At 39.2% G+C, this 23116-nt stretch overlaps 1 protein-coding gene and 1 long non-coding RNA gene across 3 annotated transcripts in view; one reads left to right on the top strand and one right to left on the bottom strand.

The window, feature by feature from the left end:
* LOC140350002 (uncharacterized) overlaps positions 1-23116 on the top strand; it is a 301602-nt gene that overhangs the window by 77810 nt on the left and 200676 nt on the right. The gene's annotated exons all lie outside the window — the stretch shown is intronic.
* LOC140349950 (ecto-NOX disulfide-thiol exchanger 2-like) overlaps positions 1-23116 on the bottom strand; it is a 60188-nt gene that overhangs the window by 15179 nt on the left and 21893 nt on the right. Inside the window, exons 2-8 of one of the 2 annotated variants that reach the window (XM_072436073.1) lie at positions 22695-22832; positions 10394-10522; positions 7146-7286; positions 4937-5143; positions 3957-4190; positions 2654-2866; positions 830-936 (exon numbers count right to left, since the gene is read on the bottom strand). In XM_072436073.1, coding sequence (XP_072292174.1) covers positions 830-936; positions 2654-2866; positions 3957-4190; positions 4937-5143; positions 7146-7286; positions 10394-10522; positions 22695-22832 — 1169 coding nt within the window. Of the gene's footprint in view, positions 1-829; positions 937-2653; positions 2867-3956; positions 4191-4936; positions 5144-7145; positions 7287-10393; positions 10526-22694; positions 22846-23116 lie in introns of those variants that run through there. The other variant, XM_072436072.1, reaches the window with a different exon arrangement.

Below are 23116 nucleotides of genomic sequence, written 5' to 3'. Positions count from 1 at the left end.
CCATTTGTCAGAGTGAAGTAGACTGTCTCATGATAAACTACCTCAGCCTCATCTCTGCTCTTTCTATTGCAAAAAACTGCAACCTTGGTCGTCAATGTAGAAACAAAAAAAACATGATTTACACTGATACATGAGCCAAACGTAATTGTCTGAGAATGAGCACTCAACTCTTTCCATAAGATGACCATCACTAGTATCACCCTCATGTAAATATATAGTGGAAGCATTCTCCACACCAGATCAGCTCAGAGTGGCACAGTCAGAGCACCAGTAAAACACTCACAAATAAAATATCTAGCTGTCCTAAATGTATTTTCTTGACACTCTATGGAACACATGTAAACACACAGTGCAATTACAACATTTTACCTACCTTTAAAAGACTGTTATTGCAATCAACACATTGTGTGTGCAGAATACAGTTTTGTACAAGGGGAACTTACCAATCAGAACCTAAAAGATCCAATTGACCCGGGGGGAAAAACACTACAATTTTCATGCTCCAACTAACTTTGTTCAGTCAATAGAGATGGTTTAAGCTCTGTTTTGTCATTTGGGTTCTGAATACAAACTCAATACTATTGGACTCACCAAGAAGGTTGTATCCTGTCACCGTGAAGGGCAGCGGAAGAGGCACATTTTTATATGGCATTTTATTTTTTTAAGAAAATAGGATCCAATTTCTGGATTAGGTGTTTTCTTGTTTTAACTCACTATACTTCAGAACTTTATAGTATCTTAACATGATTCAGATTAATTTCAAAAGCTGAATTGTAGCTATAAAAACCACAATTGTCTAGAATCGTAAGTTTACAAAAATATTACTAACCTGTACTTGCTTGCGCCAAACGTCCAGGTTCTTGCGCTGAGCTTTGGTGAAATGGTCCCATGCCTTTTGTTTGGAAGCGGCTTGGAATACAGACACAATCTGTTCAACTGTGGAGGTGCAGGAGGGGCAGAGAGCATCCACAGGGGGACAGGAGACAGAGGCAGGTGGGAAGGAGCAGAGTGTGAGAGAGTGCAACAACTCAACCTTTTATGTTGTGCAAGTGTGTGCTAGACTCACCATAACACCAGGTTATGTCCAGGTGAATAACAATACTACCAAAGCGTCGCGCCCAATTTTATCATACTTTTTTACTGTACAACTCTTGATCTCAGCATTATAAGAGGAGCCAAAATTGTCAAAATATGTCATACAAACCTGAAAAAGACAGCTAAAAGAAGAGAGTGAAAGTACTTACCGTACTTGTACAGCTTTCAGTTAGAACAAAGTCAAGACCGGCACTTACTGAACTGAGTGTGCATTTAGAGAAATAACACTAGAAAATCTGCAATGGCTGAAGCCATTGCTGGAGTGTCTGCGTCTCTCCCCCCTCTCTCCCCCCCTCTCTCCCCCTCTCTCCCCCTCTCTCCCCCTCTCTCCCCCTCTCTCTCGCTCTCTCTCTCTCGATTGGCTCCGTCACAAAATTCTAAAGAATAAAGCCTAAAGAATAAAGTCTAAAGAATTCCGCAGACACTCAATGCCCAAATTTATTTAAATGGGGAAAAAGTACTAATACTTTTGAAAATTTGACAATTCTGCAAAAAGTACAAGTTGTTCAAATGTCAAAAGTAATAGCACACATACTACTGTGAAAGCGATCATAATGAGGTATAACATGTTGAAATCGGTTGAAGGAGTTGAAACTGGCTAAATGGAAAATCATGGAAAATATAATAATAAAAAATACGTGAAATACAAGAACATATAGTGCCTGCGTGACATCACCAGGCACTCAATCAGCAGCTTCATCCAAGAATCCAATACTATGCTAATACAGTGAAATGGATCAAGCCAATCCCTGCAGTGGAGGTCATATACTGCTGGTCTAGGTTTGACTTTATGGTTGTGTAACTTTTGTATATGAGAAATTAACAATGTCTTCAATAATAGAATAGCTAGCATGAACACATGAGTAGGAAGTAAACAATGCATCCCATCTAAATCGTTGTAAACAGGCCCAAATGCACTGCACATCCTCCATTACGTCTCATGAACAATACAATAAACAATTTACGACTTCAACAATGCCTTCAGGGATGTTTGTGCTTTATTTAACATGCATGTGGTGCAGGTGTGGAGTTGAAATGCCGTGGGCTGTGCAGCTGTCAAAAGGTATGGGAGAATATACTGCTTCCTCTGGATTTTTCGCTGGTATAAGTAAACCACCTCCTAAGAATTAGCCTAAGCTTTCATTTATTTCTGCTCTCAATGTAAGGGGAACTTCATATTTAATCAAGAGTAAGATTTTTAAATTAGCAAGCCCTGAAGACAAAAGCATGTTGGTTGGCTGGCACTACATGTTCTTAGATGAAGGCATTACACTGCGGTACTGAGCCCTGGTTAAACAAGTGCAGTTCATCCCCAGTTAGACCGCCCCCTGACTTCTACTTACCATTACTCGTACCAGTCCAGCACTTCAAATTACGTGCTATTGATGTGATATAGCCTACAATTTATATGTTATGAAATTATTGAATTAAAATCAATACTTACTTTTTGTTCAGCTTCGTAACAAATGACTATAACGAAGTATCGAACAGTTCTACCATGTTACATAAGATGAATATTTGCACATTTCTTTATGGTGTTAGTGTACACATCACTCACATTGTCCCAGTATCCCAGCCAGTGCGCTCTTGAACTTTTCTTTGGCCTCCTCCATCTCCATCTCGTGCTGGGCTTTCTCTGTCATCAGTCTGCGGATGTGGCTGTTGGACGACTGGATCATGGAGTAGAAGTTGTTGGCGTTTCTGCGATTGACTTCACCTCGCTCCAGCCAGGTCAGGAGCACCCGCACCGCCTCCGCAAACTTCACATCATCTGGAACACAGGGTCAGGAGACACGGAGGAGTTAGATAGTGTACAGAAAAGGAGGATTTCGGAGAGTTGAAGTCAGTTTGCTTTCTATGAAGCCACACACATATCACACTCTAATAAATCCATCCAGTTTTGAATGCATTTTTCCGCATTTTAAAATCTTGTATTGATGATGAGTGCGTAGGACTACTGCACACACTCACACACATCCTCAATATGCTTTAATGCAATGGCCAATCCATGTGTGAAAATTATATCTCACGCTTCCTAATCACTGAACTAGGTCTGGAACGTTCTGCTGTCCAATGCTAAAAAGGAAATTATGGAAAATTACCTTTTTGTTGTTCCATTAATCATTTGTGTTATAGTTTATACAAACTTGTATAGATATGCTACGCTCACAAACAGCAAAAACTACAGATCCTCTAATCTAAAATTGTTATGGCATTCTCAGTGCGTAATGATGGTCACATATGTTTATAAATCTGATAATTGTGTTCATATTTTAACCACAAAGAGTCCTTTTTACAAAATGAGATCATAGAGGTGGAAGTATTCTGTTATTGAACTTTTCAACTTTTTATTGTCAAATTATTTTCACAACTGCAACTTGACTGATGAAAAACTATCATCATTATTTAGGGTTAGCAGAGACTAGCCTAACAACCAAACAACGTCATAAGTAGAAAAACATGAGAACCTGTTATATGGGCTTTAAATAAAACAAAATGAGCCAGCACCTCGTGCATTCCTGTGAAAGTGCACAGACAGTTTTGAAATGACAAAACATTTACATGAATCCAAAACACCCTCGTAATTCCTCACACAAGCAGTTGTGATTAAATGAGTATGAAGCTATTATTTTATATTCCTTGCAAAATAAAGTATGATTTAAATGCACTGCGTACTAAACTAAACACAAACTTCCTCAAATTGGCACCTCAAATTCAACACCTTTCGCCACTGCATACCTGTACAGTAGAATGTATTGCAAACATTTTCCCCACCTGTAAAAGGGCTGACAATGAGGGCAAACCAGGCTCTATCTACTTTTAAGTTTGATCAGACACTCAAACCATCTCTGTGCACACACCTTTGATCTTGTCCCCCAGCAGGCTGCACTCGTGGTCCGAGTAGTGGACGATGGGAGGAGGGGAGGGCGGTCTCATTCGATCCTCTTCCACCTTGCGCCGGTGTCGCTCTTCTCTGGCTAACATGCGCTGGTAACACTCCCACTCGTACAAGTCATCTCTGGCCTGGGCGAAGTCCACATGGAGACGTCCGCTGTCCTTCTTGTCCGTGCTGGAGCCCAGGCGGACACGGTAACCTGTGGAGAAGCATGAATATATATTCACACTATGTTACAGAGAGCAAACAGCAGCAAAGGAACGATGGCATGTTTGTATATAAAGTGTGCAATATAAATAAAGTGGATTTGGAAGTCTACATCTTAATATACAAAGCACAACTTGGTTCGCCTCAGATTGTATTGGCTTGGCCCATTTGGAACCAAGTATTAAAGTTAAAATCTAAGGTGTTGATAACCCTTTGTAGAAAAGTGTGAATGCTGAGAACTAGTGACAAAAGAAAAAAGAAAAGAATTGGATGTGTTTTACATCCAATCTTCATTTACATCTTCACTGATACCGTTGATCTGAAATTTGACATGTATTACCAACGTCTAAAGGTTATAAAAAAGTTTCCAGTTAAGTGTCACCATCATTTCTGGTTAAGGCCAATCTAGGTTAAAACCAAATGACCAAGAGCAAGCCAAGCCACAGCGTAAACAGAAAAATCAGTCAGCTTCAGGCTCCTAATCAATTCGCTTCAATATTTCATACAAGCTCTTAGTTGTGCCTCTGTGTGGGTGAGAGGCATATTATTTATGAGCAAACTAAACAGCTCAGCCATCTGTGTATTATATGGACTTCAGCTCTGCAGCCTTGGGTAATGAAAAATATAAACCACCTCAGAGGATAATTCACACCTAAACTCAAGTGCTTTCTGGTACAAATATTTAAGACAAATACCTAAATTACCGGTAGATTAAGAGGAACTCATTATTTTACTTACCAGATAGAAAAAGTGCCTTGTCCACCGTGAACTCCTCAGCAAAGCGAATGTGGCAGAAGTTTTTCTTGCTTTTGCGGATGGCAATGATCGGTCCACATGGACCAAAAATGTCATCAATGGTCTGTTCAGATGAATTCTCTGGCAAACCGCCCACAAACACCGTCCTACACCCGGGAGGGCGATCCCTCGTGGCTGGAGGGGCGAGATCTGCAAAGAGTAGGAAAGTAAGAAACATTGTGAGTAAACATGGATGGTGCAAGAATATTTAAAAACACACATTTGTCTCAAAGGCTTACTTGTCTTTACTTTAAAAGTGAACATCGCAAAATCTGACTCAACTATTACAAATATATTACAAAAGGAGGTTGTAAAATCGATCATTGTTTCTCAACGTTGTTTGTCGGTAGAACATACATTTGAGAGACAAAATCTTTTACAATTGTGATTTTAGAGATATCCAAATTATTCTTATTGTTGTATAAAAACTGTCAAGAAACTGTTTTTAAAAAGGCTCCAAAAAGGACTGGCTTTAAATGAAAGAGCAGTAGAGCAGCAGCTACGTTAGATGTATGAAAGTATTGTGAGATAAGGATCCTACACAAACACATCAAGAGTCCCTCGCTTACATCAACTGTTCCAAGCCACAGAGCTAACAGTATAATCAGCATTTTATAATTCCCAAACATCTCACCATGGATCAGCTCTATGTGATACTATTCCCATCTACAATGTTTCAATCATGTCAGCCCTGCAGGGAAGTGAGGCAGTTTCATTTTGAGGATTTAAATCTAGTCAAATTGTTTCCCATGCAAATGCCCAAGGAGCTCTTTCCACCGATGAATTCTTTCTACATTAGATTGCCCACATTTCCAAAGTGATTTCACTGACATTAGATGTGTTTTCAGGCCAAAGGGGAATGCAGCATAATCCCTTCAACATTCTCTCAGTCTGTCCTGGACTCAGCTGCTGATCGGCACGCTCTGAATAACTTTACAGGAGAAATACGTGGTGCATCCCAATCAAATGTGAGCAAGATGACATCGAACAAAGACAACATAGACTCACTGTGATAAATAAATTAGTACACGTAAAATGCAAGATTACTCACTCCTCAAATTGTATGAAGAAAGAATTATATAGAGGGAGGGTTTTAAAGGTCCATTATGGGTGCCATCACATATTTCCATAGATATATTATTGCTTTGCCTGGTATGTTCCACAATATGGCATTAAGAGATATTACGAATGAATGAGTTATCATATCTATCTTGCATTTGTTCAGTTACAGTTGGTGCAAAGTGCTTGCTTGTTAACGATATGGGAAGGTCAAGGACAATTCATCTATGTGTGATCACAAAGTCTGTATCATAAATATGTGTGTATGCTTGCAGTGTTACTGTTGTTTATCTGGTTTTCTTCTATTCTTTGCCTATTTTTTATTGATTTGATTGACATTGTGTTGAATCATCTGCAGTGATGCGGCCGCTGTATTGGACTGTTGTGGCGAAGGAGGGGCTGAGTCACAATGCAAAGCTCTAGATCTATGTTTCTACCCTCATCTATGGTCATGAGCTTTGGGTAATGAAAAAGGACAGGATCACGGATGCAAGTGGTGGAAATGAGTTTTCTCTGCAGGTTGGCTTGGGTGGCGCTCCCTCAGAGATAGGGTGAGGAGCTCAGTCACACAGGAATAGAGCTGCTGGAGCCCTGGACCCCTCCCTGGGGAGGTGTTCCGGGCATGTCCCACCGGTAAGAGGCCCTGGAGAAGACTCAGGACACGCTGGAGGGACTATGTCTCTCAGCTGGCCTTTGAATGGCTCAGAATCCCCCCGGGGGAGCTGGAGGAAGTGTCTGGGGGGAGTGAGTCTGAGAGTCCCTGCTCAGACTGCTGCACCTGCGACCCGGCCCTGGCTAAGTGGAAGAAGATGGATGGGTTTAGCTTGACCAGTGGTTGACACCTGCTTGTCTCTGAGGAGATATTCATTTTTACTACCATACTGGAGAACATTACTGGCTTCAGAATGAGACCCAACAGTGTTTCTATTTTAGTTCAGTTGGACTATGTTATAAGATAAAATGAGAGTAAATACATTGTAGACAATAGACATTATAATATTTTCTGAATATATTAAATTGATATTTTTAAAAAGCTGTACAATACTGTAAGTATATTAGGCCTACAATAACTAGAAGACACTGAGAGATTTACTGGGGTTGGGAGGGAACAGAGTGCAGCTCTTGCAGTGGATGATCTCCTTGACGACAGGTACATCTGGTACCAGACCAAGACCAGGCATCAGTGGATTCATGGGGCTGAACTCTGGCATCGGGCCCACATTTGGCTCATAGTCTGGACACACAAAAAAGGAACAATGAATCAATAACATCAAATCAATATGTATAAATCAAACCGGATAATAAGAACTGAGAACTTCCCTTCCTCACTGTACATAGAACATAACCATTATATATTTAAGATTGTATGCAAAGAACATGTTTGTGTGTCATCGTCAGACCAACAATCTACATATAAAGAAATATTCAAACTTGTATGAATAAATTACAGCATAATGATATGTATGTATTTTAATAGCTCCAGCTGATTGAACAATAACCTTGGATAATGAGCACAGCTGGGTTTACTTTATACAAGTTATTATTTACAGCATTGATTTTCACAGTAAAGGCACCCACACGATGTCTTCAAGTCAAGTGTACACATACAGGGCTTTTGAAATGGAAATGACTCAGCCTTCCACAATCTGAATCTCTGGAACCTGCTGTGAGTACGGAGATGACATTTACTGTAGGAGTGAGAATCGCAATACAATTTATGACCAAATAAACAATAATAAGAATAAACAGGTTCAAACTGAAGAAAGATAACAGAGGACGAATGTACAAGAAAGACTGTGTTTGAGAGTTTGCACATTAAAACTTATTGTTAATGTTCTTTACCTTCACAAACTTCCTACTGGTAAACATGTTTCTGACAAAATATTTGACATAAGAGTTTTTTTTTTTTACCAGATTAGAGAAACAGGACTTTTATAGGTTCTTACAAAGTAGTAGTAATTACAACCATTTATTAAAGCATAGAAATCCGAACTCTCCAAGGGAATCATCTTAAAACTATATAAATGTATTACTGATTCGAACTTTAATTGCCTTCAACACTAATATTCCATTAGACTTTAAAACAATGTATCTCGGATGGGCACTGGTGATGGAGATGATTGATGAATACCTGTGGAGTGCACTTTTGTCAGCAGCAAAAAAATGTGAGTCGACTATCAAAGATTGTAATTAACTTTGGACATTTACAAAATGGAAAAATGTTTAAATTGAACTTAAAGTCAAATTGGGGGCAGATGGGGCAGATACATACACACGACTCACTGACGTTTGATCTTCTCCACTTTTCTTTGAGCTGCTCTTTCTGGTTGTTTCAATGATTTCTAATGAAGGCAAAGGACCACCCTCAGTTTAAGCACCTTCTTTGTTTTTATTTATTTATTTTAAAATGTTGTACAGTTATTCAAATTTGTCCAATTTCACGTTAGGTCCAAATGTAATCTTCTCCATATTTTGTATGTTAGTATCAGTTATAATGTCAGTCCAGTCCTTGATTGACAGTGCAATTTGAGTCATCAAATTATGTAATGGCCTTCTTTCCTGCAGCCAGGAGTATGTTCCAAAGATATCCTCTGATGCTCTTTGTTGATTTCAGTCTAATATATCTGAGCAGCTGAACAGTCCCAAAACACATGGAAATAGTTGGCAACCACAGTTCCTCCAACAGTCTGCCTTTCCTTTTCCAACAGAATTCCCTCCAAACATGTGATTTTGTGGTTCTCCACTGAGATAGATTAAGCAGCTTCTATATCCTAATTTTGCATGGTTTCAAGAAGTACTTTCCATCCCTGCTATTGAGGTTATGCTCACCTTTACTGTTGGTTTGGTTTGTGACAATGTTAGCAATGAACCAAAATGCAAATGTCTATATAAATAATCAAAAATGATCTCCACTAACTGGACTTTTTCTAATAGACATAGGAAGTCCCACCAAAGCCTGGATAATACACTAGGAATGCTTCTGGAACAGTGTTTACTCTGAGATGTGGAGAACAGATGTGGAATCGTGCAGAGATTTACAGCTCTGCTTTAGTCCAAACTTATTCACACTGTAACTGTGATGATTTAAGTCCGGATACACACTGCATGACATGTTGTTATGTTTGGAATCACAAAACAAATACTATTCATCTAAATTGTTGCAGATGCTACTTCAGCATTAATCACTCCACATATAAAACAAGTGATCTGCTTAATTGTGTGTAATATAGCTCATGGTATGAAATATCTTCAATAGAGTTTACAGCCCTGCACAGCATTGAATTCCAAGAGATGCACAGCTTTGATCCATGCGACAAGACCAGTCTCACGGTTGATGGGTTGCTTGCTGTCCACTGTAGTGATATTTTGACCAGTGTTAATTTGATTCTATAGCACCTATACCTGTCCTGAGTGAGCCCTGGCTCTCTCTTTTCAAATGCAGCAGGTCAGAGCTGTCCTGTTACACACATGTGCACAATGACATTATTCCTGAGTTCCATTTGTGTATGTGTTGAACATCCTGTGTGAGCTACAGCACACACTGGATGTTTATGTCATTATCTTCACCTGTACTGCTCTGCAATTGAAAATAAAAATGTAAATCAATGAGATTCTGAAATTAAAAGAAATGTGCCTGAAAACTTTCAATACATGATCCAGATAATTACAAACTCAGTAAGTTTAATGAATTAACAGCCTTTGAGAAACTCTAGAGCCCAGCTTCATTAGCGTTTTTTTCCACTGTTCACATCCTGCTTCTGCAGTGCCCACTCCCTAGAGCTGGTGGCTTTTTATGCAATTGGAGATGCAGCCGATTGTGCCATGAGTGCACACTTCCCTTAATATTAAATTTCAGCCAAGCATATGGAGGACTGCAAATGCTGCACAGCCAGTTCAACAGGCGGGCACACTTCAATATGTAATGCTTTTAATCAGAATCAGAATCTGTTTTATTGCCATTGTCGGTGAACAATTCATAAACCAGGAACTTACTTCTGCATCAAGTGGCAACATGAAACAGTGTATACCGGTACTAATAATATTAAATGCATAGACTATGCAAAAATATGATAAAAGAAAATAAGGGCATGCAAAACAAAATGTGTAGAAAAAGAGAATCAAAAATCAGAATCAGAAGACTTCAGGTCTTGAGAGGAAGCTAAGGAATATGAAGGGATCCTAAATGGCCTAAATATAGAGTGAACTACAGGGTAAAATAATTGTCTTGTAGGAATTCAATGCTTAAGATTTACATCTAGGTGAGGAAAAATATTGAAACATTTATGATACTGTAAAAACAAAGAATTGACCTTTTGTAAATGCGTAATGGCAGAGCAGTACCTGGCACTAGTGTCTGAGCGCTCAGTCCCAGTGGAGACATCCCCAGGTTCATTGCTGTGGCCCAGACGTTGGGGTCTGACATGGGCATCGGCATCGAGTTGGAGTCCATGGTCATTTTGTGGATCACATCTGCTGAGAGACAGAAGAGTAGAGTAATATAATATAATATAATATAATATAATATAATATAATATAATATAATATAATATAATATAATATAATATAATATAATAATATAAAGTACAGGAAAAGCAAGAGAAATCAACCCAAAACTGTCAGTGTTCTTCCTCTATTATATTCTTTACTGATCCCATTTCGAGCCACAAATAACTTTATTAGGGTATTGCTTTGGTGGTACTTTGAAATTATGATGATATCATTAGATAATACATTTAGCAATAAAGAGTGATTCCAAACTAAGTGTACATATCTATCATGCTTACTCACGTTTAATATATACTGTAGGTTAAATACTACATACTACATTCTAATTCAAAATAAATTCACTTTGTCTCAGTGTTGCAGCTGTAACATTTATCAGCTGAGATTTAGAGGAAGAAAGGAAATCTGGCTTTGCAACATTTTGAATATTGATGACAGGATGAGCGGGGTTAGGTGATGGGTGTATGTGGGTATCCTGCGTTTGAGGCTTGAGTGCTCTACAATACAAAGACAAAATCAGCTTAGGTTTCTCAAATTAATGTTGGTATAATGATAATCTCCATCTGCAGGTGGATTTGGTTTGTAAATGATTTGTAAAAGTTGTATGTGAAAAGGGATGTCACAATATCAAATTTTAGCGTTGCGGCTGTTATAGAAAGGAACATCACGATTAAACAATTTTTCACAATTAGACACCATAATCCTTACTTTTCTTTCATTCCCGTTATTTTATACATTCCTCAAGTATGTAACCTGCCAAATTAAATATACTGGAGAGTAAAGTTAATGTGACATAAACATCACTTTACATTTAGGTTTACTTAGGAGTGTAAATTGAATTGAAAACTGTGATAATTATTAGTTTATGAGTTATTACGCTTACATTGTGACCATAATAATCACAAATATCGATGAATTAACCTATTCATCCTGACATCTCTAATGTCACTTTTTCAGTCAAATACGTTTACTTTGTTCTATTTTTTCTCCTTTATCTTTGCATTCTGCTATTTCCAGTCTTACTGTCTTTTGCTCACAAATACAAATTTTAATGATCTTATCTATGAATCAAATATATTTTTTTCACGTATGTTGCGCCTTGAGGCAACCTCTAAAGGCCTTTGATTTGTGTTCATAGCAATAACCTTGAGCTGAGAAGTCAGCCTTGGCTTTAATGAAAAGAACCATCGTGTGTCAAAGCATGTTAAGCAGAGAAGAAAGGGTCTGGTGATCAGAAGTCTCAGGGTTTGAGATGCAATTATTGATTGTTTTTGAAGGCTATTCATGGACAGACCAATACCAGACAGTGGAAAACACCAGACTGACCGTTACTAGTGGTGCATGGATTTGAAAAACTACAGGAATCTGTAAACCAAATTTGTTTAAAAACAGGATAAAACGAACAAGAAGCCTCAATTAAATAACTTTCGATTAATGTAGATTTAAAAAAAATCTGTTTCTTTGACGTGTTTATTCAAATCTATGAATAAACGTTGCCTGAACTTTTAAACTCACAGACAGTTACGTAATAAAAAGTGTTTTTAAAGAGTGCATTATGTACGGCATATGTTTTGTATCGTTGAATGTCTGAGGAGATCCAGAACATCCAGCTGCACACAATGGCTTCTTCTTGAGGCGGTGAAATGTTATTAGAAGAAACACTGGTTTTAGTTTCTGTGAAGCACTTTGTTCAAATAGGTAAACCAAATAAGCAGTACTAATACTGTGGTAAGATTTTCACTGCTAAACATTTGTATCCAATCCACTGCCCTCAGTCCAAAATGTACTGCTTATTCAAATATATATTTTATAATGTTCTAGTGGGAATTTTGAATTCGGCACAATACTCGTGTTGAGGTTGTATCAGTCCAACATGTCCCGAGCGGCTCACTGTCTCTTTGTCTGTCTGCTCCGTGTACTTTTCGTGTACTTTCCAAAATATCCAAAGCGGTCTAAAACTCACTCCTAACTTTAACTCCAACAGGTTTCTTTTGCCCTCCAGACACATTCCATGTAATAAATACACAATCTGTAGCATATGTAAGCTAAAAAATATGGCCTTTCCATAATAATATAAATCGTACAGAAACATCCACATGTCCATGAGCATGAAAACAAAACCCAACTGAATGTAGTTATTTATCCTTGTATAATAGCTTTCCGTTTAATCAGGCAAGCAGGAGTGTGCCACGTCATGCATTATTGAGCATTTAAATAAGATTTATTTGGCACAGTCCAAAAGATCTATCCATAAAATCGGGTACCAAAGCCGAACGGTAAAAACAAGAGACACAGGGAAATTGTCTTGTGGTGGATGGACTATATTTATAGCCGACTGATGCCATGCAATGCAATCAACAACCGTTTTTCTTATGCATTTGAACATGTAAATGTGATATGCTCTTTCAAAACACTTAGAAATGGTGTATATTTTGTGGTCGAGTAAATTCACATTGAGCTAACACTATGTTCTACTTGTCAGTGCCTCAAGCAATGTTTGAGCAATTTTCTCTCCCCACCAGTGGTACATTTACGTTGGGCAGGCTATAAACAATGCAAAAAACTGCATCTACTTGCAAAAAATAGTGGAAAACATCTATCCCAAAGAAAAAAATACAGTTTATATTTCCAATTCTGTCTCAAAAAACAAAAACAATTACTAGGGGTGTCAAGATAATTGTGATTGTTCAGGTCACAATAAAACATAATAATAATTGTGAGAATTGCCTATGAGTAATCTATACTCAAAAGTGTCAAACTTTATGTAAAGTACTTTTAAATAGAATGTATATGTGATAAAATAATAACTTTTTTATTCAGTTTGATTTGATAAAGCTAGCCTTGTGGAAGAAAAGCAAATTACCGTAAGGATTTTAATGTTGTTTTGTCATAATGCCAACAGTTGTGCATAACACTTAATATTGATACTAACGCTGACACCCTTAATTAAAAAAACTATTTCATGATGGGAAAGGATAAAAGACAATCATAAAACCAAAAATGTTTTAAAGGATGCATAATAGACAATTCAAACCAAACCATTTCTTATATGAAAAGGGCAGCATATTGCAATGTCTGTTATGTGTCATATACACGAAAGTAACTGCCATTTCTCACTCAAAGCAGTTTAAGTTCAAAATCATCTGACCTTAGACTTCAATCTTGGAGTAAAGTGGGGAGGAAAAAAGAACATAGAATACAGAAAGTATGGCCAATAATAAACAATGTGAGCTGGACAAATATTGGCTAAAATCTCTAAAATAATCCGACTTACACTCACTTCCAATTGTTTACCTATCAGCTCTATCCTCCATAGAGCTAATAAAGGCTGGAGCTCCAGATGAAACTGTCTGAAGATCAAAACAAGAAGCCAAACTAACACACGGTAAGACTTGGATCAATAGCACGTGCTCAGTGGAGACCCACAGCTGAGGAGGGATAATGAGGAGAAGAAAGCACATGAGAGAGTCCAGATTGAACAATATATATATATATATAATAAACTTCTGAGGTTATTACTCAACCCTATAACAAATGAAGTAGATTCTGGCTCTCTAAAATCATACAAAGCTCATCTTATCAAATATAAATCAAATGATACTTATTAAACAATGTATTTGCTAACTGCATGAGGCAACTAACTGACCAGGGGATTGTTACACTGAATGCCAAGAAAGAAGTCCCAAATATAGGCTGGAGCTCTGCTTTGCTGTTAAGGTCACCGGCTTTGATCACACACTCGAGACCACATGCGTACTTGATAACTAATCATCAATCTAGGGAAAAGGCTTGCAATCGGCTCCGGCATCTAGTGAAAAATGAAATCCAACGGAAAGAATCTGATGTGCTGCTGTACCTTTGCCTTTGCCTCCACTGCACAGTGTGATCCGAGCACCTCTGGTACTTTCAGTGCTATGGAATGGTTGCACTGCAGTTACCGCCCTGGAGCAGTGCTGTGTGCAATGGCATGACGCATGTGAACATTTGTTCTGTTGCTTCTATGCTAAAATACATTTATATACATAAAATACTCAAAGCGGCACACACACTGACCAAACCGAATGTGCTGTGTCGAAACGATTCACTACTCCCACGTGTACTGTTACACCCCTTATATGTACAGTCTGAAAAGAGTTGTAGACTTAAGTTTGGAGTGGAGACAGTTCAATTTGACATGGACTGCTATGTATTTGCTTCAATATGATTACAGAGAGGAACATTGTAAAGAAAGACAAAAAGATCAGATTTAAGGAAAAGGTCAGCTGTTTCTGCTTATCTTTTTAAAAACTGCTAAAAGAACTCCCCCAGCCTGCCCCTCAATGTCTCCTGCAGCCGTCAGGTTGATGGAGCTGAAGGGAAAACATCCAGGAGTGTGCGTAGAATAATCCAACATCACGTCTTATGTCCACCACAGTTCCCCGCAGAATATGAAAAACCTACTCTATACTCTATCATTGTATGGAAAGAATTTAAATTAGATGCCAAAGCCATTGACCAAATCAACCGAAGGTCAAGGGCACAATAAAGAAAATACTTTTCTATAAGGCTGCTGGGTGATCAATACGAGAATGCACAAGCAAACAGAGTAAACTGTTTCATCCCTTTGGTGCAGAGTTTGATCCAAACAGCCCATGTTTACAGTGTGACCTTGTAAGACACTGCTCTTTGACAAAGACTATCTTCATGTGTTTATTGAAGTCTGAAGGACAACTTGACAACAGGTAAACCGGGTTGAGCTTCAAAACAGCAGCTTCTCTTTTGAAGCTGCAAGAAAACAGGGACCGGAATCAGGGGCATTTCCACACTCTTGTGTTTAGCTTTGTTTTATTTCACATGGAGCAAAGAAAACATCATATGTTTCAAACTCAAAGCAAAGGAGAGATATTGTGTCCATGGACAACCATACCATGTTTTATTCTTCTTAAAATACATCAGATAAAGAGAAACTGAAGGGCTGGCCTTCCCCTATCCTCCGTCCTGCACAGTGTCCAATCATACTGATACTTCAACTGCAGCCTCTAACGGCTCTTATCTGCAGAGGACCATTACACAGAGAAACATCAGTGTTACAATTAGAACCAGTGAGTCTTTGTGGGCAAATGTCAACAGCTCACTGAACCTGACAGGCCTTTATCTGACCACGCCTCTTGATCCTTCAACGAAACTTCTTGCTTTTAGTTAGGTAGAGATTGACCAATATGGCTTCTTTCAAGGCCAATATTGATACTGTTATTTTAGAAAAAACAACAACAAAATTGTCAATGAACAAAATTCACAAACATAGGAACTTGCTTTGGTGATTCGATACAATGATGAACAACAATGAATGAAACAACATATATAGAATCAAAAAGGGCACGCATTGAAGAAAAACAATTTAAATTTACTATGAGATAAAAATAAAAATAGGCTTACTATGTACACAAAATGTACAGTTAAATTTACTGATGTAGTGCAGAAAGTGAACAGTGCAGTGAGTGATTGATTAAAGTGTAATTAAAGTGACATGTGTTTAGAAGTGTTCACGACTCCAACGGCAGAGGGAAATAAAACGTTCTTGTGGAGGCCTCCTGCCTGAGGGGTGTGGCCTCCTGCCTGAGGGGAGTGGCTCAAATATTCCGTGTCCAGGGTGAGAAGGGTCGATGTGATCCGACCTGCACGTCCCAGAGTCCTGGACACGTACAGGTCCTGTAGAGATGGAAGTCTGCAGCCGATCACCTTCTCAGCACAATGTGCTGTAGTCTCTGTTTGTCCCTGGCTGTGGCTCCAGCGTACCACACGGTGATGGAGGAGGTGAGAATGGACTCAATGATGGCCGTGTAGAACTGCACCATCATCTGCGCTGGCTGCTTGGCTTTCCTCAGCTGCTGCAGGAAGTACATCCTCAGCTGGGCCTTCTTGATGAGGGAGCTGATGGCGGGCTCCCACTTGAGGTCCCGGGTGATGGTGGGGCCGAGGAAGCAGAGGGAGTCCACAGTGGTGACGGGGGGTGTGTCTGTCACGGTGAGGGGGGCTGTGACTTAAATATAAATAATATACACAACATTTTTGATCTTTTTGTTTTTGAACCAGTGTAGATAGGATCAGCTCATTGTAGCTAAGATTCCTCCCAAATGAGTCCGAGCCAAACCACATGTATTTCCTCCCAATGTGTTCTGATATAGCAATTATATCCCGCTTCTGACACCATGTAATATACTTGTATTGCGTATAAGTTTAGCCGAGCCAGGTACGAGGCGAGAGTGTCTTCAGACACACATGCGGGAACCCCAGAAGCACAGGTACGCATAGCAGTGGGGACATAACAGGCGATTGTGCAATTTACAATACATTACAGGTGCGTAGGAAAACGGCGTGCGTAACGGTGCAAGTTAGACAGTGTGCAGGATTTTCTTTCAGTACTCCCAATATATTCTAAAGTCCCAAAACAGTATATTAAATTATGTACATACTATATCCAACATACTATACTTCGGAGGAAGCATTTTAAAGAATATCAAAGCTTTTCACAACTTTCAGAGCACAGAGCGAATTTTGCTGCCACGATAAAGCTAACTGTACACTTCCTGCTTCACGGAGAATAAACTTTATAATTAGATGCAGACTGTACACATTCTCCTTCTGATCCTAAGCTGCTTTTACAATATATCTGCATAAGGGAAACATTTATTTGACGCCGGGTGTACACTGACTCCAGTCCGGATGCGCCAGACTTAGAAAGGACTTAAAGACTGTGGTCGCTGTCCGGCTTCCTGGTCATTAGACGAGTGTTCTTGCACCAAACCACGTGAATCTACGCAGCGTTCATCAAAAAGGGACTGCAGTGGACTGGAGTTGGTGTAACAGTAAGTAATCTGCACAGGTCTCAAACCACACCAGCACTAGAGTCAGTACACAAGACATTACTACATGAAAAAAGCAGGAACGCCCCTTTTAAGAAGACATGGTGTTCTTAAACAAGTGTTGGCGCTGTCGTCCTGCTGCTCCAAGTAGTAGGACGCCATTTCATTCTTCAGAACTGTGTCCCTGCTGTTTGAGAAAGTTGATACGCTCCCCTCATTCCAATGATGTAGATCAGGGGTTTAGGCTAAACTGCAAAATGATTCAGTATCTTATGTCTAATGCTTGATTTCATTTTTAGGATATAGACATTTTACCACTGCGTTTGAAGGGTGTCAAGCCTTGTTTAAGATTTTAAGATGATTGTTTAACCTTTCAAATATTCCCCATATCATCTGGGGTCCCCCTGAAATCATTTAGCAACTCCCATGGTGGTCCTGGCCCCCTGGTTGAGAACCACTGATGCAGATGGTGCTGTTGTCCTACTGCTCCAAGAAGGAAGACATCGTCGACATCTGTTAAAATCCGAAGCGCAGCCGAAACATGTACAACTGGCCTTGGACCCAGAATACACACATCTCAAAAAGTACAGCCCAAACCACAATCCTGTCCAGTCTCACACTACTGTTGGCTAGAGGCCTGTCACAATCAAATGCAACAGAAGATTGATTCTGAAGAGTTTCTGATGCCACAAAAATCACAAGAATTCATGTAACCGGCACGTTTAGCTTTCATTGGTTTTTGAAACGTGCTTTTGGTCCCCTCTGTATCAGTGTGACGGATCTGGCAGGTCGTGCAGACTGACAACGCCCCTCGTAGCCCAGGTGTGCAACCGGTGAAAGTAAAAACAAACAGCTCGGCCACAGGATGATCGTGTTTTCAGTGCGCCGCTTCATTTTGCCCATTTTTGCATAAATAAGGCACCTGAAGAAAGGTGTTAGTTGGTGTGCGTTTACTGTCTCTTCTCCTCGCCTCCTCTCCATAATCTGATGGATGCATTTATTTACATGTTCAATGCAAATGAAGTAGAGATGCTTCAGTTGTTTGTGTATTTCCAGGCGAGGGAAAATATGCTTACAATTAAGGTCTGCGATTTTTGTGCATTGAGTGTACCCAGACTCAGGGGTATTGTCAATCTCCCTGCGCAGAAGTGGAGACAAGTGGACTGTTATGTTCTGACAGAAGTACACAAGCCAACAGAGGAAACAGGAAAAGCTACACTGCAAAACATTTACATTGACTTTGCGTACTTCACCTGTATGGGATTTGTTGTTTCAAATTATTTTGTTGAAATAAGCAACAATAGAACTGTAGAACTGTAAAGACTAAAATAGGATTTAGGATATAAACTGAAACCCAAATCATACTAACAACAGTTGAAAGTGATCCCATTGAAGTAGGACCAATCAAGTAAAACATCCTCAAAGTAAAATGACAAATATGTATTCAAGTAATTTGAAATAATCAACATGTTTTGCAGTGTTTTACACCTTGCGATGCATTTCTCACATTTTTCTCAAACACATTAGACAAACATTGAAATTGAATAAATCAAACAGAGATTGAACATGATAGTTTTAGAATGCTCTTTGATCTTTATCAGAAGAAGTGATACAGCGCACAGTGATTGAAAAATTCAAAGGACATTCTATTGTAAATAAATCTATTGTTTTGTCATTGTGGTATCGCGGATGTGGACTTCACTTAATATCTTTTACAGCACTAACAAACAATCATTTCTCCCTGGACTAACGGTTCTGACAGCTGAAGTAGACTCTTACTTTATTTACTCTCCTTAAATTTACATTTTTAATGCTCAAATCCATTAATCTCTATGAACTAAAACAACCCCAGAAATGTGCTATAGACCTACAAAAGTAAGTCTTATTTTTGTGGCACATTTTTCTCGTAGAAACACACTTCCTTCTGTAGAGACAAATCACTCCATGTATAAAAGTCAAGACTGACATGTTCTATTTGGCTTTGATTTGTCGTACCACAATTGAGATCCCACGATGCCTTTCTTAGAAAGAAAATGGTACAATTTCAACAGCCTCTGACATATCAGAACAAACCCTGGGAATTGACCTCAGAGGGCCAGAGGAAGGTCCACAGTTCTGTTTTACAGTACAGTGCTTCTATCATCAATCATGAAAATGACATAAATATAAAATATAAAAACTTCAGCAATGGCTCTTGTCAGCACAAACCAGAATTTGGCTTAGATTAAGACTGCCAATATTCTTGACATGTTTGATAAATCACTTAAGTGTGTTTTGTGTACAACAGCAAAATATAAGAATGCATTATTTTGTTTGTTCAAATGCCTGCGGTTATGTCTTTATCAAACGCACTGGGCCGTATACTGCGTGTTCATGTACAGTCAAAGAGGCTCTGGACACAAGAATGGCGACACGTTTCCAAGCGTTTTGCTGCTTTCGGTTTGAAGGTATCATAATACAAATAATACATTTAAATGCACTGGACACATAAGCGAGTTGAACTGTAAGCACCACAAAGAAGGACCGCTCTCTTATGGATTTACCACCTCCGTTTTTTTTATTTATTTAGAGAAACCTCTCTGTTTATTAATTGCAAAATGATATACTAATGTAAAGCATAAGCAATATTTTATTCTGAGCTGCAGAAATAAGTGTCCAGTTGCTTCAGTCTGTTGTAAAACACAAGAGTTTGGTCTAAAGCAGGGGTCAAGGGTCAAACGTGCGGCCGGAATGAACTGAAAACATCTGCAGCCACCCAAATATTTAAATTTTGCCCCCAAAACATTTATAACTTATATTTATTAATTTCCGACAGATATATATACAGTTTTTATTGCAAGAACTACAGGTCCCATAGTTCTCTGTAAGCAGCGGCCCCTCCCCCGCTGCTCAGCGCTGTTGTGCACCTGGAGCATCTCGTGCTGAGGCCTGAGGCGCACAAAACTTTACGGATAATTTGACTTGTGCAGTGATCTGAGCGGGGAAAGAGACGAGTGGCTTTGGGAAACATGTGGAAGAAAGGAAACAGAGTTGTGGACTTTAGAGCTGCTCTAAACAAGCTCTGACGACAGTTCTGTGAGGAAGACAGCCAAAGCGGTGCAAACCTGAACAGATCGGGAGCAGCAGATAAAAACACAGGTCAGAGTGTGACAAAGTATGAACATGACAGAGTAAAGCTGCTGTGAGCTCTGACTGTGTCCACTCTAATGTGACTGTGAACACAAACACACTCGCGACAGTCAACATGTCTGTGATACCAATATTTCATATCAGAAATCATATAAAAAGTCAATATTCCTGTTCCTGCTGCTGATGCATGAATATGGACTCAAAGTATTTCACAAGCTGCAGATTTGTGCCAAAGTATCTACAAATACATTTGACTAAACTAACTATTTATTGATATACCTTTTTGTTGTTCTATGGTTTATGGAGTGTCCAAAATGAGTTTGACACCCTGAGCTAAATCACAGGAAATACATGAGAGTCAAAAGTCAAAGCTCTTATGCTGAGATTAAGGTATATCTGTGAGAAGAGAACATTCATGGAATATTCATGAAACTTTCTCTTTCTCCATGTCACAAATGAGTAAAAACCTATTGTTGCTCTACTAATTACTGCTGATCAGTGCTATCTACAGTAAATCCATGTGCATTTCAGTGGGAGCATGGGCCTATGGAATGGCCATCGGATTATGAACAATAGTGATTTTGCCCTGTTACTGCCACTGCTGACAGGAATTAACTGCACTATTATTCTCCACTTTGTAATTTCATACAGACAGCAAGACGTATCATCTGTATGCTGCTGGAAAGACAGAGGATCAAAAGAAGAGGAATTTCATACAATCTGAATATGGCACATCACACGTTTGGGGATCAGAATCTCATTGATCATGTTAACTACATTTGAATCCAACACACATTTCATACATACTTAAAAGAACGATGTATGATTCTTCACATGAGCCCTATTCGTAAAGGTTTAGATTCACTTTGTCTGGAAAAATGTCTGTAAAATGTAAATGACCCCACCATGTCTCTCTTTTAATGAGCATTCGCAGGGGATAAGCAATATCAGTAATTAGCCGTGTTCATGTTTAGCTGCGCCTCGTCCTGATGACTGATAATGTTGAAGTGTCCAATGAGAGCGGAGACAAAATGCCCAGCAGCCTCGTGCAGAACAACAGGACCAAACTGGGAATTGAAACACCGATCGGATCTGCACCGTTTTTGCTTCTCCCGAATGCGCCTCCTCACTCGTTTTTACAGACTTTATTCCAGAGATGGCGGACTGGCGAACACACGGCACTAACCTTTTAATGAATCCATGTTGCCAGTGTTTCTAACTATTTCAGGTTTGTTTTGAGCTTTGTGTAGCAGGGCTGTGGTGCGAGACATTTTTTCTTTGGACCACGTTGCTACGACCAGTAATCAAAATGACATCCACACGATCAGATTTCTTAGGAAACAGGAAAAAGGAAATTTCTCTCTCTTTTTCACGCTGACACAGCCCCTCGATCCAAACTTTGCTCCAAAAGCATCCAAACTATCCCAAAAGAGCCTCCATGCTGCTCGGTCTTCGGATGCCTCGGCTTGTTTTGTCTTTTTTAACTTTTTAATTGTATAAAAAACTATGATTGGCTTGGCGAAGATTCTGTGGCAAATGAATAATATTGGTTTAATGGATGAGCGTTCACACGGGACTTGCCTGAGGACGACTGAGTTTGCTGAAATACAGTGGGTTAAAGTTAAGGGAATTGTTACGGACAATTTCATAGACGGTTGGCACAGGACTAGAAACACGGACGATGTTCATAATATTACAATTCACCTGAGCTCCCTAGTTAAATCTAATCCAGTCTGAATAGGGCTTTAATCTACTCTTAATTAGAACATCCTCAAATAAAGAGCATGCACACTTCTTTGTCAATTACCTCTTTGTTTGAATTAAAAAGCAATTCATTAATTTAAAGGTCTTGTTTCTTTATAATTATGATAACTGCTGCGAGGTGTAAACAAAGGAAGAACAGAGGAGCTTTAAAGCTTTGACAGCTGCTGTTGGCATGGAAACAGACAGTACACAATCTGAGCTGAGCAGGCGCTTTCTGCTGTTACTGACCTCCAAAACAGACAGACAGCACCTCCGGACATGGCAGTTTAATTGAAAATGACGACAAACAATAAACTCTTCAGTTCCTGGGTGACGCTCTTCTCTGCAGAAAAGGTGCGGCGTGTCATGGTGGACATTTTAGGCTTGAAAAGAAGACTTAAACCACCACAGTGAAGTGGAAGTACCTGTGGGCAGAGTGGGCCTCTTCCTCTTCTTGCTGTTCTCTGCTCCGTTCTCTAAAGGAGGACACTCGCTCAGCAGTGAACTGTTGAACTGCAGAGGATCTGTGTTGGACGCAGGGTCAAAGGGCAGAGAGTTGAGTCCTGCAACACAAAGCAGAAGGAACATAAGCCACAATACATAAGACATATTTATTTTAAATCAGATGAATCACACGTTTGAATATGTTTATTCAGGATTTATTGCATTATATGTTTATTTCAGGGTCGTTATTTGAATGTGACATAAAACATTTAATTATTTCACAAATCTAAATAAATAAAACATTTAAAAGCAGTTCAGGTTGGCGTGCCATTAGGGCAGGTGATATGGCCACATATTTTGATCAGAATATACATTGTAATATTTGCGATAACGATATAATTTG

The sequence above is a fragment of the Eucyclogobius newberryi genome, unplaced genomic scaffold, assembly GCF_026437365.1.
Source record: "Eucyclogobius newberryi isolate DKJ021-1_F unplaced genomic scaffold, fEucNew1.0.hap1 SCAF_11, whole genome shotgun sequence".
Classification (NCBI taxonomy): Eukaryota; Metazoa; Chordata; class Actinopteri; order Gobiiformes; family Gobiidae; genus Eucyclogobius; species Eucyclogobius newberryi.
The sequence above is the reverse complement of the archived record's forward strand: the minus strand, read 5'-3'. Positions and strand labels throughout refer to the sequence as shown.